At 36.7% G+C, this 15244-nt stretch overlaps 1 protein-coding gene across 1 annotated transcript; it reads left to right on the forward strand.

Moving 5' to 3' along the window:
* Positions 1 to 4810: 4810 nt before the first annotated feature.
* Positions 4811 to 12017, forward strand: lin (protein lines homolog). Its single transcript, XM_088186320.1, has 2 exons — positions 4811 to 5111; positions 8516 to 12017. Exon 2 carries the CDS (start codon positions 8586 to 8588, stop codon positions 10947 to 10949), a length of 2364 nt encoding a protein of 787 aa, XP_088042446.1. The 5' UTR covers positions 4811 to 5111; positions 8516 to 8585; the 3' UTR covers positions 10950 to 12017.
* Positions 12018 to 15244: the final 3227 nt, after the last annotated feature.

Here is a 15244-nt window from a genome sequence, read left to right on the forward strand (position 1 = left end):
TGAATCTGCAATAGTTAAACGGAAAGGGATAGTAATTCATATTTATTTAACAAATTCATATTTTAAAATTGTAAATAAATAAAAAAAATGTTTTCGAACAAACCGTTTATTCTAAGAATATATTATTTTGTGACATATTATTTTGACTTTATTCGCAGTTACCAGAACTGTATTATTGGATGTTGTATATCAATTAAAATTTGTTTACATTAAGCTATATGCAAAAAATTCAAATACAGATCCTATAGAGCTCCTACCGGCCTCGTCAAGACGCTCGCGCGACCTTCTAACCCACTACAATGCAGTTGTCAAGATGCATGGTAAGTTAACGACGTAGACACGCGACCGATTTGTGTTCAAGGTAATGTTAAGCGCCAGACCAGATGCCAAATCCCTACTACACTATAAGGAATTTTTAAACCGAAGACTTCGGTTTTGCATCACCTCCAGATCAAACGGCCCAGATCAAGTGCGCGACTAAATTAATTACAATAGTTTATATTGACAAAAATGGAACGCTCTGAGTTTCCATGTTGTATGCACAAAAATCCGCAAGAGCTAGTAAACGAAAATTCATATAATACCTAACAATTTTAACATAAAAACAAAATTTTATCAATTTAAGATATTATCGATTTTTTTAACTCATGACAAAATTACTAGTTTAATCAAATTTTACGTAAAATACAGCCGTTTACGGACGCGTGCGAGCGATAACTGATTAATTAAAAATATTTAGATATCAATTTTAACATTAAATATCGGGTAAACCGCAACCGCATCAGATAGGTTTTATAAATTAAAATTGTAATTAAGTATGTTTATGGATGTAATTTGATTGTGTTCGTACAATGGTAATGTAAATATATGTTTTTATAACTTTATCGATGTATTATTTGATAAAAAAATATTTGCGATTAGATGTTATCGGTTAAATAAATAATTATCGGGTGAGTTAAAAAGTCACACATAGTATTTTAAACCAAAATTTTCACTTTTTTATATTTTTCTGATAATATTTACTTGGGTTATTTGCATTTAAAATACAATATATTATATTTTATTTATTGAATTAAAATACATATTGTATATTGTTTTATACGATTTACACTCTATATAATTCAAGAATGATAATATTTACGAAAATGGTAAACAATAAACAATAAACAATGCCAATACAAATGAAAGCGATTTTTTTACTCAGTTGGCATCGCTATCATAATAAATAGGTGTTTAAAACGACCGTGCGTGTAGGGTGTATGGCCTCAGACAGGCAGCCTTCACTCGATTGTATAATACCGTCTTTTTCCGAAAATAAGACATCCTCCGAAAATAAGCCCTAGCGTGATTTTCAGGAGTTTTTGGAATATAAGCCCTCCCCCGAAAATAAGCCCTAGTTAAAATAATGTGAAAAAAAAAATTCGTTATAAAATGCTGTTGATTTATTAAGTATGTTTAGCTGCCCTAATACCTACTCGTATTTCAGAAAAATGTTTGAAACAAAATATTCCGAGAAATTCATTGTTTACCTCTACAGTTCATTTTAAGCAATGCAGCAGCACCTGTCAAAATTAATTCTAGGAATTTATCTTAAAAATACAACTAAGGCAGCAGTATGCATTGTGCGACAGTGCAGGTATAACACTTGTTCATTTCAGTCTTGTAAGTCTGATTATTTCCTCATACGTAACTTTATTTTTTATAAAGTGAATAATTTTTATCCTCAGTTAAAATGAGTACAAAACGAAAGAGCTATTCCGTCGAGTACAAAAAGGGAATCGTGGAAGAAAGGTCCAGGGGTGTAAATCTTGTAACCTTCTGTAAAGAGAAGATGCTGGATCTCTGTATGGTTCGCAAATGGCGTGCAGACTACGATAACCTGTGTTAACTGGTGCGCCAAGGAAATGAGAAAAAACGCAGAGTTGGATCAGGTCGGCAGCCGTTATTTTCTGAGTTGGAAGAATGCATCTGGGAATGGATTGCCGACAGAGAGCAATGGCTTTGGTTGTGCGCAGGGCTGATATTCAAAAGTTTGCTCTTGAAACAGCAATTGAATTTAATATATCCACAGAAGAATTTAAAGCATCGTCACACTGGATGGACAACTTCCTTCAACAACATGAACTGTCTCTAAGGAGATCAACAACAATGTTCAAGCTGGAAGACAATGAAGTTGTTAAACGTGCACTTGCGCTTAAGCTTTTTGTTGATGGCATCGATTTTTCGAAATACCAACTCTCCAACATGCTTACTATGGATGAGACCGCGGTATTCCTAGGCCAAGGAGTTCAAACGACGGTTCACCACAAGGCTTTCTCGTCAATTTACGTTCCTTCTACCGGTTACGATAGTGCACGTGTTACCTGTATTTTGGCGATTCGTCTAGATGGCAAGAAAGTATCGCCATTTTTAATCACTAAAGGTAAAAAAGACCAGATTAAACGCATTTCAGGAATTTATGTCATTGAAAGTGAAAAAGCCTGGTGCACCCAAGCAGTTATAAGAAAGTGGGTTGATTATATGCTGCCACCACTGTTGAGGGGTCAAAATAGAGGTGTACTAGTTTGGGATTCAGCCAGTACTCACCGCGCTAAAGACATGAAAAACTTTCTTGCTGAGAGGAAGATTGATCAAATAATGATTCCGGCAGGAATGACTGCTTACCTCCAGACACTTGACATTGCAATAAACAAGCCATTCAAGGATCATTTGAGGATGGAAATCAATGAATATATTGAAAACAGAATGGTGAGAAATCATCGAGGTAATTTTGTAAAACCAGGCTTACAAGAAGTTGTGAATTGGGTAAAAAATTCATGGGACAAAATTGTTTGTGTTTCCAATGCACTACGAACAGGCTACTTAGACAAGAAGTATTCATTTAACGATAGCTATATTGCAAGACATGAGAGATTCGGACCAATGATTTAACAGGAAATGAATTTGGAAGAAAATCAGAACAGAATTCAGAATTTGATCATTTATGACGATGTTCCAGAAGAAGATGACATGACTGTAATTAAATAAATTTAAATTTCTGTATTCTGTGTAAAATAAATAAATATTAAATAAAAATATATAAATATACTTTTATTTTTGCCCTCCCCCGAAAATAAGCCCTAGCGCGTATTTTGGACCAAAAAAGAAAGTAAGACAGTGTCTTATTTTCGGAAAAAGACGGTAGTCATAAATCAGCAACCATGACCCTTACTTGGGTACGTACTAATTACTTTCATGACGAGAGTGAAAAGGCGCGCTTAAAAACAAAATCATCGTTCGAAATTCCAAGAATACTTTGGGGGACGGATGGTGACAGGTGGCACATACACACAGATTGAGTCGCTGCAATAGTAATAAATAAAAAGTTTATAATAGTTTACACGTTTGTTATTAAAACATATGCAAGTGAACGGTGGACGAGGCACCGCTGGCCGCTGTCTTCCCGTCTAAATATACCAAAAATAAATTGCTACCCTCCGCAGCCGTACGCCAGTGCTACCAGAGTGCCGCTAAGTTTTGGCCATAATGAATGAATAAATAAATAGGTAATAGACCCCACCATACTAACGCTGAAAAAAATATCTCGAAAATAATATGTTAAAACAATTTCGCCTAGACTGATGAAATTTTGCCGAGAAAGTTAATTTTAATACGGTTGTGATCATAATTTATATTACATGGGTCTGAATTTTTATTAAAATGTCAGAATATAAGCGAAAAAAATATTATATTACATTACAAGGCATTACACTTTGCCGATGACCTCAGGTATTCTGGCTGATAAATGTTCATCAGATACATGTACGTGAGAGTATATAAATAATATTAATTTTTATTTCCCACAAAATTTCAATATGATTTTCTTGAGTCGACGAGCGTACTAGGCAACAGAACTTTTTAAGATTGTTGGTAAGGAATATACACAATCCGTAGATTTTGGTAGAAATGTATTTTTGTGTGCCACATAATTTCTAGCGAATGCGTTCACGAGTACTGTTTAAAGTACCGTTATTAGTTTTCCGTTTTTAACCATCTGTCGAATAGTACCGATGCGTTCTCATCCAGATACTTGCAGTTAATTGGTGCATTGCGGTCTACTCACTATTATACATCCGTTTCTGTTTCCCAGTGTTTTCATTTTGGGAGCGCTGGGAAATGTGCTGTTGTCAACTCGCAGAATTGGTTATATAATTAAACACTTTTGGAAAATGCTCAAAGGTATAATTGCTTTTCCTTCGATGCTCGAGCAGCTCTAAATTTGGGCTACGAAGTAGTCATAGTTCTCATTTCCAACTCTTCTCTGGCAAAGGCCGTCCAACTGCGCAATACTGTACAATATAATATTAATATTTTCTCGTGCATAATTCAGGGATTTGTGCAGAAACCCGCCCTGAGGCCGTGCGGCATCCAAATACATATTTTATTCACTTTCCTGATCCTTTTAAAATAAAACTGCACTGTAGAACAAGAAGATCTGAGTTTCAGATTTAATTCGTTGATGGTTCTTTGGCGACAGGAAGTGACGGGTGACAATTAGACCCAGATTGATTGAGATATTTGGTATTTATTTGATGCTAATAATGGTGATGATATTATAATATACATAGTAATCTAAGGGGAGATGAACGGAATTATGATGTAAAATTTAGGAAAAACCGGTGACATAATAGGCATAAGCCTCCTGATATGTATGTAAGTATTTATTTTTGTGTGAAAGGTGTCTAAATGAAAAAATGTTTAAAGTAAATACGAATGTTTGAGATTTCCGAACACCAAACAACGAACACCGCGCGGTGCGTTCGCGATCGTCGACTCGCGGAGTAATCGCGAACGTGGGCGCGGTGCGGTGGCGCTCCGACGCGACCGGTGATCCGCCACTGCCTCGAGCTCTACGCGAGTGTCTCGCACCCCCCTCGCTCTCCGACGCTCCGTCGCCCTCGTCGGCGTCCATGTCGGGCGCCGCCCTCGCGAGGGGCCGTCTCGTCGAGCGCGCGCCTCCGCCTCCGCCCTCGACCCCGGGAGCGCCCCTGCCGGCGCCACACGCAGCGTAGGAGTAGCCCGCCGTTCGACAGCGTCGCCGATCCGTCGATCCGTCGAAGCGTCTCTCGGACGTGAGTGTCTCCGCAGTGCGAACTCCGCCCCCCGCGCCCCGTGCTACGGCCCTATCCTACCCTGACTCGACTGGCCGACGAACGCCCCCAGTGAATTGATAGCGCCCCTAGTGCAAGGACAGCGGAGATAGGACGCTCTTTGTCGAGCGCGTAATTCGGGAGCCGCGGCCGACGCCCGACGCGGACGGCCGCCGTTCCGAGGCTCCTCGCCGCTCGCGATCGCTCGCATGTCGTCCGGGGGGTCCTCGGCGACCGACTCGGAGCCCGCGCGCCCCCGGCCGCCCAGCCGCACAGCCGCCCCGTCGCCCCGTCGCTCGTTGTGTTGTGTTGTCGTTCGGCTCGGCGTCCGATTTGTAGTTTGTAGGTACAAATCGAATGTGCAATTTCGGATTCCAGTCCGACTTTGAGCTTCTGTCAATTGACATTTTTCCTGCTTTAAAGTGTAATACGGGAGCGAATCTAAGCTGTTACGACCAAAATAAGCTTTTTCGGCCACCTAGTGTCACTTTTCCGCACTATTTCAATAATAATGACGTTTGAACGCACAGGTGTACCATTTTACAAAATATTTTCAAAACGGCTTTTAACGGAAATTTCTTAAGGAAAATTTAAAAACAAAATCCCACATATAAATATATTCTGAACAGTAGCGAAGAATGTCAATGCTTCTAAATTTAAATTATGACTAGTGCAATGCATTTGATTGAATACTTTTAATCCCCATAGGGTGTTTTATAAATTTGGCTAAAAATGCATATCATTTAATGAATTACTACCAAACTTTTTTCTTTTAGATTCTTAAGTCAGGACTGTTACAACATATTCATTTTTAGTTTGTTTTTCATATTAATTGTGATACATGCTAATAAGCAAAAATAATCGTCCTCAAATATGCACTTCGTTTCAATAATTGGGAATATGAACTCTGTTCTTACATCCTCCCAACTTTTAAAACAAATCCGTTTTACTAGCTGATCTTATGATAAATTGCTCTTTCTTTGTAAAGATGTGGAGTCGACTGCTTTGCTTGCAATATAACGAGAATCAAAATTTCAGATTTCTTCAATGTCAATTGTGCTACTTTTGCCATGTTGAACACCTCAAAAACCGGTCATCAACTGCGGGAATAATGCATGAAAAAAATTCATTCTGAGAAACGTAGGGATGGACACATTTCATTGACCGCTACTGTACATTTACATAACACATTTTTCTTTATTTACATGCCATGTATAAATGTTTCAGTCAAGTTATATTTTCACTAGTCAAGTCCAAATACATTTTCTCCAGTAGATGTATATTTCTGCTGGCGAAAATATAATTTAACTGATAGGCGCTAGTGAAATTATATGCTGTTCCAACCCAAATCTAACCTAATTAAAGTCAAACTAAGCCTAATGTTACTGTTTTAAAAATATTCAGTCTTCTGATATCAAAGTATCGGGTAAAGTATATTCAAACCGAATTTTGGTCAATAAGGGGGCACAAAAAACATTTATCGTTTATCACGCACCGACACGATTTTATTGCTTTTGACGTGAATTTTGATTATTGGTCAAAATTCGGTTTAGATGTGCTTCATTTGATTCTCACTTATTGTAAGTCATAATATTGATTGATTGATTTGATCGTTGATTTCTTTTGGTAATGTCCTATGTCATATCCAACATTAGAACATAAAAGGGTAAGGAATTAATCTTGAGTTCTAATTTATCACCTAATTTTTTTCTTATTAACTCATTCTATATTATTGGACTGAAATAATTAACAAGCAATTGAACTTGAGATAAAAAGTTTTCATTATAATTATCTGAAAGTTTTTTTTTGACCTCCACTCCAAAACCATTTTCTAAAACGAAGCTTCATAACGTATCTGTTCTTCAATATTTTTATCGACGGTCTTTTTTTCTTTTTTCTCCTTACATTTGTAAAAATGTATAACTTGTTATAAATTAACAATAATTTCACTATTCTTTCGTTGTTTGTTAACAGTAATAGTATCAATGATGCTATTTAGTAACGGGATATTTTTTGTTTCTTGTTTTCAACCCTAAATCAATAATGGCAGTGGAGATAAAATAATCGTAGTTAAGCTGTGTTATGCATTATGAGTTTCAACTCGTTCATAATGCGACAATAACAGTTAATCATATATGTAATGCAATGGGCAGGGATGTTTTTAAATTTAGAAAGTGTCAAATGTAGTTCTAAAAGTTTCTTTCCGGGAATTATGACATTGAATATCTGCTTAGGAGTTGTTAGTGAGGATATTAGGGCTGCCATAAAAGCAGGTCCAAGATTAACGAAACAAAAGCTCCAACGTGTCGTCTACATCAGTTCATAGACATTTAAAAAGTTAAGAAAGTGTTAATTTGCAGAATATGAGTATCTCATAAAGAAAACCTCGCACAGGGAATCTCAGTATGCCAATAAATAATAATTCTAGAACAGAAAGATTTATTTTTTAATTGAATTGTTACTGAAGATAAGAATTGGATCCTTTACTTTAACACGTTAACACCTTCACTTTTAAACGGCAGTAGTTGGATGCCAATCGATTCCTAATTCCAATCTCGAGAACAGGATTACACCTCAATAAGATAATGTTATGCAATTTAATCGATGAATATGTGCGAGTACGATTTTTAAAAACACAGTTGCAGCCATAGGGTTTAATGTGAGCTCAAATTGTACTTGTTTGTGGCCAAATCAATTAAAATAACCTGTTTATAGCAAATCCTGCTACTACAATTTAGGGCTGATTCTTCAAAAATAAACTTCACTAGTGAAAATAAAACTGCACTGAAAAATACACATTCACTGCGACATTTATACAATGCATGTAAATAAATAATGTTAAGTATGTAAATGTATATATTACTACATATGGAAAAGTTGAAATCGTGGTAGAAAGCAATCGGGAGCTTCCGCTGATTCGAAATTTATAGAACATAAATGTACACATCGCCGGGAACTCGGTTAATGAACATAATGTAATAATACTTCTCGAATTCAAAACTTCAGCATTTGTGCCTGAAAAAAATATGCAAAAAAAGCTTCCTACGTGAATACAATTTGTATTTTAGTCATACCGAACAATACAATAAGCACAACAATGTTTGTTTTGTGTTTCGCCAAGGTCGCACGACAGTTGCAACCGAGAGTATTCATAACATGTACCGTAATCGACCATCGAGTTTTAACCTTCGTTGAATTTGATATATAATCTTTATGAATTCATGATTCAAACCGAAAAACACCTTCAGTAAAATACTATTTATTTTTAGAAATATTTTTTCAACCCATTTTTATTAAAAATACATTCGGGCTTTCTTTAAAATAAACCAGTTTAATAATTTTGATGAATGGGAGTTATATATTCATTTTTTTCGTTTTATTTTCAGAACTCGCAATCGACGCTCGGCTAGGCGCCACTGACACATCTCTTACGGGGCGTGCGATAAAGCTGTGTTAATGGTTTTACGGGATAAACACCGCGCGGCAGAGCCCAACTGTCCCGCGATGGCATCGGAGCAGCCGCTCAAGAAGAAGCAGCGGACGCAGCCCCCCGACCTTCTGTGCGAAGGGGGCGGTTTCCCCGACGAGCTTTCCACGTCGCGGAGCGAAGACGCGGTGGACTGCGCGGCCGTGCTGCCCGAGGGCGCCGCGGTCGAGCCGCAATGCCAGCCGTCCACGTCGGAAGTGCCCAACGGCATTCACAACCCGCATTTTCCGTTCAGCGTTCCGACCTTAGACGGGATCAACGCGTACAACCCGCCGAAGGAGGTCGTTCACGAAAACGTGCTATTTCAATACATAGACTTTTACCAAGAACAATTAATCAAACAGTGCCTTTGTAGTCTAAGCGAAGAGTATTTGATTACTCCGTTCAATTGTAGATTAAATATCGCCGATTGGCCCCCCGACAAAATTCTACTGTTCCTCTCTCATCTGCAGCTCATGTTCGACGTCTACTTAAAACAAAACTATAAAGGCAGCATATGCACCAAGTTAAAAGACGCGTGCGACGCCTTAGTTAGGAACGAACACGACTGGCTGGGCGAAGTGGTACATCTCGCCGATCACTTTAGTAAATTTGTCAACTTTGCTGCGTGTCGAGTCGTCTCCAGTTTTCTCATCGTCGCTAAAGACAACATAGATCAAGAATGGCTGCAGAAGATAGTCGATTTTATTTATTTATTCGACACGTTTAATTTTATAAACGTGAACAAGATTAACTTCAGCTTGGACGTGATCAAGAGAGTCGTAGAGTGGAAAGACATAGATCAGCATCCGCTCGAGGACAGCGCCTACATCAACACGTCCAATCCCATCGGACCGGAAGCGGCGACGGACGACTCGAGACCGAGCGGCTCGAGAACGGAAGCAAACGGCGCTTCGTCTTCCAACAACAGCGATAGTAGTTTACAGAGTGCGTTCTCTCACCTTCTAGCGTCCGACAGGATATCGTCGGAAAGTAATTCGTCAATGCAAGAATCTGTTTTTTATCCCAATACTCCGCAAATCGACTCCATGAATATAGATAACGTACAAAATTGTAGAATAATCACCATGACGGATTCGGAATCGTTCGATACGTCGCATGTGAAATGTCTTACTATCAGATGCTTAGAAAGACATTGGCCTACCCTCATTCAAACAGTAAAGCAACTCCTCACCAGATATTTAAACATAGCGAACTCTGAAAATTGTATATTATCATTCCTATCCTTATGGGAGAATATAATCAGTGTCAAAGCGAATTTATCCGTAATAGACACGAAACCGTTCTACATGGACTTTCAAAGTTTCGTCGAATTGTTACGATATACGAACTTACCGCCGTTGATCTATATGCAACTGTTGAGTCTATTCAACGAAGTCTTATGTTACGGTTCGACTTTGGCGCTCCAAGATATGCTCCCAGAAGAGACGTGCACTTTAGCTCATTCCATAGTTCGTTTCGTAAAAGATTTCCGTCTTTTAAACGACATCCGATTGACTCACAGTCAAGGCGGATTCAATTTCATCGGATCCGATAGTGCAGTGATTTTATCGTACAGTCTAGACCCGCAATCTATTGAATCGCACGATTCCAGTAGAGAATCGACGAGCGCGTTACTGCAGAATCACAGATCAATATCCAGAAGTGAAACCGATAAAACAATGCTTCAAAAGATGGTACTGTTGGTTCTGAAATCGGTCGCTGTGACTGTAAAAGAAATGAGGTGCGACTCTTCCGACAGCTCCATCGATTCTACAGATTATAATGCGATTCAAGACATGCAAATGGTCGAGCGATCGATACGAGACGTCTTGAAAAAGTTAGACGCCTTCTTAAAGACTACCTTAGATTTCTTACCCGATAGTCCGTTCACTAAAATCTTAATACACCTGTTCAGCGATCAAGACGATTATCTGATCGAATCGATGGTCTGCACCTTAGACATAACCGTCGGTATAGTTTACAGAAATTCAGTCTTTCCCGATTTGATACCGATGTTGAATCCGATGGCTTCGTTCATCGAATTCTTGGAGATCGTCTCGCATGACAGCGATATCTTGCTCGATTATCTAGTTAGTAACGAGACTTGTTTTCTACTGTACCTGTTGCGGTTTTTGAAGTACGTCAGGAAGAATTGGTCAAAATTTGTGGTGTCGTGTCGGGGCGTGGGCGTCGGGAACAGAGGCCTCGACGACACCATGGCCGTGCTCATCAGGCTCAGACACCAAATTTCTAGATTAGTAGCCAGTGCTCTCTTTCCGTATAATATAAGTCCAGTGTTAAGGTTGCTAGAGGTGTGCGAGAATCTGTACGAGGGGAACGAGCTGAGCTGAGATTTTACCAAATGTTCTTTTAAAAACACGTCGAGTGCCGAAATTTACTAATAAAGATAAATTGATTTCTGCAAACGGTTACAACATTGATAAGTAATATTTTTATTTATGAGTCAAATTGAATCTAATTTTCATATTTTGCCTGAACGCGCAGCTACTCGTTAACCCTTTTCCTTATATCGCCTCTTTGAAAAGGTGTATAAATCTGAACGAACAATGGTTGCAAATGCAGTGCTTATTTTAAGCTACTGCATGCCTCACTTTCTACTGACACCTATTGGCCATTCTTCCAACTATATGTTACACTGCTTTCAATTTACATGATTGCATTTTTATCGCATTAACACGTTATGGTCCGTTTTCGCGTGTTAGCGAAATTTTTGTCAGTTCAAATTCAAATAATGGAACTTGAGCTTGAAAAAATATGCAAACGTTCAGAAGATTTAAACTTTTATCGAGAGATGGTAATAAATATATTTTTATCATTATTTTTGATAAAAGTCACAATTTGTCAAAACATTTAAAATTTGCAGATTAATGTGCTAAGATTTTCATCTGACTTACCCTTGTAGAATAAACATGATTATAATTAAAAATATATGACAACATATCACAACTTATAGGCTAACATGAAATCAATCAAAATTTGTTATTCAATTTTTCAGCACTCAACGTGTTAAGTTTTTATGTGTTCTTTTTCTCCTACCTCTTAATTTTTCGTTTAAGAACAATTTTTGGATTATCTTATTCATTGTAATATGAATTTGTGTCCTTCTCGGCTGCTTTAAATGCTCTCTTTAACTTGACTTGTCCGTTTTTGAGCGTTGAATTATATATGTATTTCTTGTATCACTGTTACTCGATGGTATAACGACTAAGAATGAAATGTGTCGATGATATTTGAAATTGAATGTATAAACTGATATTTTTTAACATCATGACAATTACTATAATACTCAGCATGTTACCGGTTTTCGCATATTAATTCTGTTTCATTATATAATATTAGTTTCGATACGATGAAATAAAGTCTTCCCTGTATATGCTTATCAAAAATAATAATAAAAATAAGAGGCTGCAAGTGCATCTTGTGTCCAATTTTGCATATCCCAGTGAATGGACTTACGATGTTTTAAAACGAAGACTGACGCCAAACGCATTGTATTACAACATGAAATTCCACTCGACTATTTTGCTATATATTATTATATATAGAAAATTATATTAAAAATAAAAGAGTAACAAATTAATATTTAATAAATAAAAATATATGTTTGTACGCTAACGTGTAAATTAATAAGCATAATATTTATATATTTAATTAAGTTTTATTTTTTAAGTATTATTTGTATTTTTTTATATGTATGTATATGTAATGAAAAAGTATTAAGTTAATTGATAGTATATAAATATGCCGCTACAATCTGACTGATAAAATTTTAGTGTTTATTAAATTATATAGATTTTTTTTATATATGCTATACTTGCCGAGTACTTCTTGTCGTTATTTTTTATTATATATTATATATATAAAAGGGTATATATGTATGTATATAATAGTTGTGTGCGAGTCTATATCTACCTCTCGTCGGTATTTTCATAATGCGATTGCCTTTATTTTATTTAAAAAATAAAAAAACAAATATTAATATAATGATATTTGATGTAATGATAAGTTATGAAACGGCAAATAATTATTAATTAATAAATTAATAAAAATGTTATTAAAACATGGGATCAGTGCATATAAATGTATTTATCGGTTCGTTTACAGTAAATGAATCAGATTTTAGATACATTATAAAAAATGTTGAATCTCTTTATTTTTGTATACTCTTAGGGTGTATAAATAACGTGTTGAGGCGTCACAAATTTGCCATTATTGTTTTTGTGAACATTGATTATTTTTTACGTACGATATGTATAATTTTGTATAAGCAATATTTTTTAGTTAAATTTTAAGTTATTTAAATTAAATTATATAACTAATTTTTCTAATACATTATTATAAACAATTTAAAATCTCCCGTTTCATTGATTCAAATTGTTCACCTTTTATATCCTTATGTATTTTCATCCTATAAAAACGAATCATATATCATTTCAGATTTAATGTGGAGCGAGACAAGGTTATATTCGGCAACAAATTAAATGGTCAAAGCTTAAATCAACTTTGGGTCAGTACATTATTAACAGCCTGGTCATAATTATTTAATTATTATTCAGAATATGTCAGAATAAATACCATACGGTCTGAATAAAAATATAACATACATATAAATGAGCAAAAAATTATTTATTTTAGAAATATCTTGCTCGCACCTAAACTGTTGGATAGATTAAGTGCAAGCGATTGAGTGAGCGTTAGTTAGAACAATGAATACCCCATGAATAAGCCTCATGTTCGGGATGAGAGAATGCCTAACGTCATGTATATCAGCGATCATGGCCCCCACATCCTGAATTTTTATCAAAAAGACGGTTTTTTGTAAACTAAATGAATAGTAACACTATTTTTTTTATTTAAAATAGATAAAATAACTAATTTACACTTAAAAAATCATTCAATCAATATTTTTTTATGTAAATTATTTCAAAATTTATTTTCTTGATATTTTTAATGCAAACTTCGCTAAAATCTATTTTCTCGACTATATAATTTTCAATGCACAAGATTGATGTCATTGAGATGTTCTTGTGTCACTGATTTCCTCTGCCACATTTTCAGCAAATTCCTTAATCTACTGATAGATTTTTTGCTGTCAAAACAGTGACTGGAATTCTGCATAATAATTTTAGGGCAATACTACATATATTAAAAATACACCCTACATTTTTATCTTAAAAAGTGAATTTAAAAGTTTTAACATTTTTTTTAGCACCGAAAACTGTTTTATGATTTTTTTAATTGAAGGAGTACTTCTATTAAATCATCCGGTAATTCTTTGTCAAAAAGATGATCAAAGTTGCTGGCAATTGGTAAAAATAATTAAGTTTATTTCAAATCTGTACTTCAAATCATTAATAATAAAATTTAAAGCAGGAAAAATATAGCAATTCTGAAATGTTCTTCGCTTTCAACAACTTTTGTTTTACTTTCTGTGGTTGTTCTTCTAAATTATAATAAACTAACTTTGTCTTTTTAAAAAAAGTTTTTTAAAGAGTCGCTAAATGCTGCATCTCTTGCACTAAATCTTTAATAAGAGTGACTTTGACATCGAGTGATATTTCATTAATGTTGTTAATACTCGCCAAAATAATCAGAATAAATATCAAATGGTTAATATAAAAATATATAACATTTCTAAATATAAACGTGCAATAAATTATTTATTTTAGAAATATCTTATAAAATATCTCGCTCTCGCCTTTACTGTTAAGACAGGTTAGGTGCGAGCGAGCGATGGTTAGAACAGTGAATACCTCATGAATAAGTCAACGAATCTATTTAACAGAGCGGGGACGGAGAGCACGCGTGTCTTTTTGCGAGCCCAACTACACAAGTTGGATCGGTGCCAGTCGACCACACGCTGGAGTTCGCCGATTATAGTGTGGGAGAGCGAGGGACCACTTATGAGGTTAAAACCCAAACCCTTGAGGGGAAGTGATCTCTCGAGCTGGCCGTCCGAGGTAGGGCACGAGGTATGACGAACAAAGCATAGCAGAGCAACGGAAGCAGGGCCAAAGAGTTCGGCCCTGAGACGAACCGAGGGCCATGGCTGCGACTGAGGCAACATATACACCACTCAAAGATCAGAGGATTGATATATCCTACAAAAGATCTATACGCTACCTGGGTGTGCAAATAGACGACAAGTTGCGCTTTGAGTTGGTAGCCGCTAAGGCTGCAAGAGTAGCGGAAGAACTCGCCAGGTTGATGCCTAGCATGGGTGGTCCGAAACAAAAAAGAAGACTCCTCTACAACGAGGTGGTCCACTCGGTCCTTCTCTACGGCGCCCTGATATGGGCACAAGCCATAAGAATAGAGAGGACCAGGCTCACACTGGCAAGAGTTCAGCGACGAAACGCATTGAGGGTGGTCTTTGCGTACAGAACTGTGTCCGAGGACGCTGTACTGGCAATATGTGGCATACCGCCGTTGGATCTCATCGCCTAAGAGAGACAGGATATCTTCAACGGGCAAAACTGATATGTCACCAAAAGAGCGATAATGTCAGCATGGCAGCGTAGATGGGACGAGTACATCAAGGGAAGGTGGACGCACAGACTCGTCGGTGACCTTACCGCCTGGACAGGAAGGAAACACGGCGAGCTGTCGTACCATCTGACGCAAG

This window comes from Plectrocnemia conspersa, unplaced genomic scaffold (genome assembly GCF_051122295.1).
Source record: "Plectrocnemia conspersa isolate PC_06_02 unplaced genomic scaffold, ASM5112229v1 ptg000005l, whole genome shotgun sequence".
NCBI lineage: Eukaryota > Metazoa > Arthropoda > Insecta > Trichoptera > Polycentropodidae > Plectrocnemia > Plectrocnemia conspersa.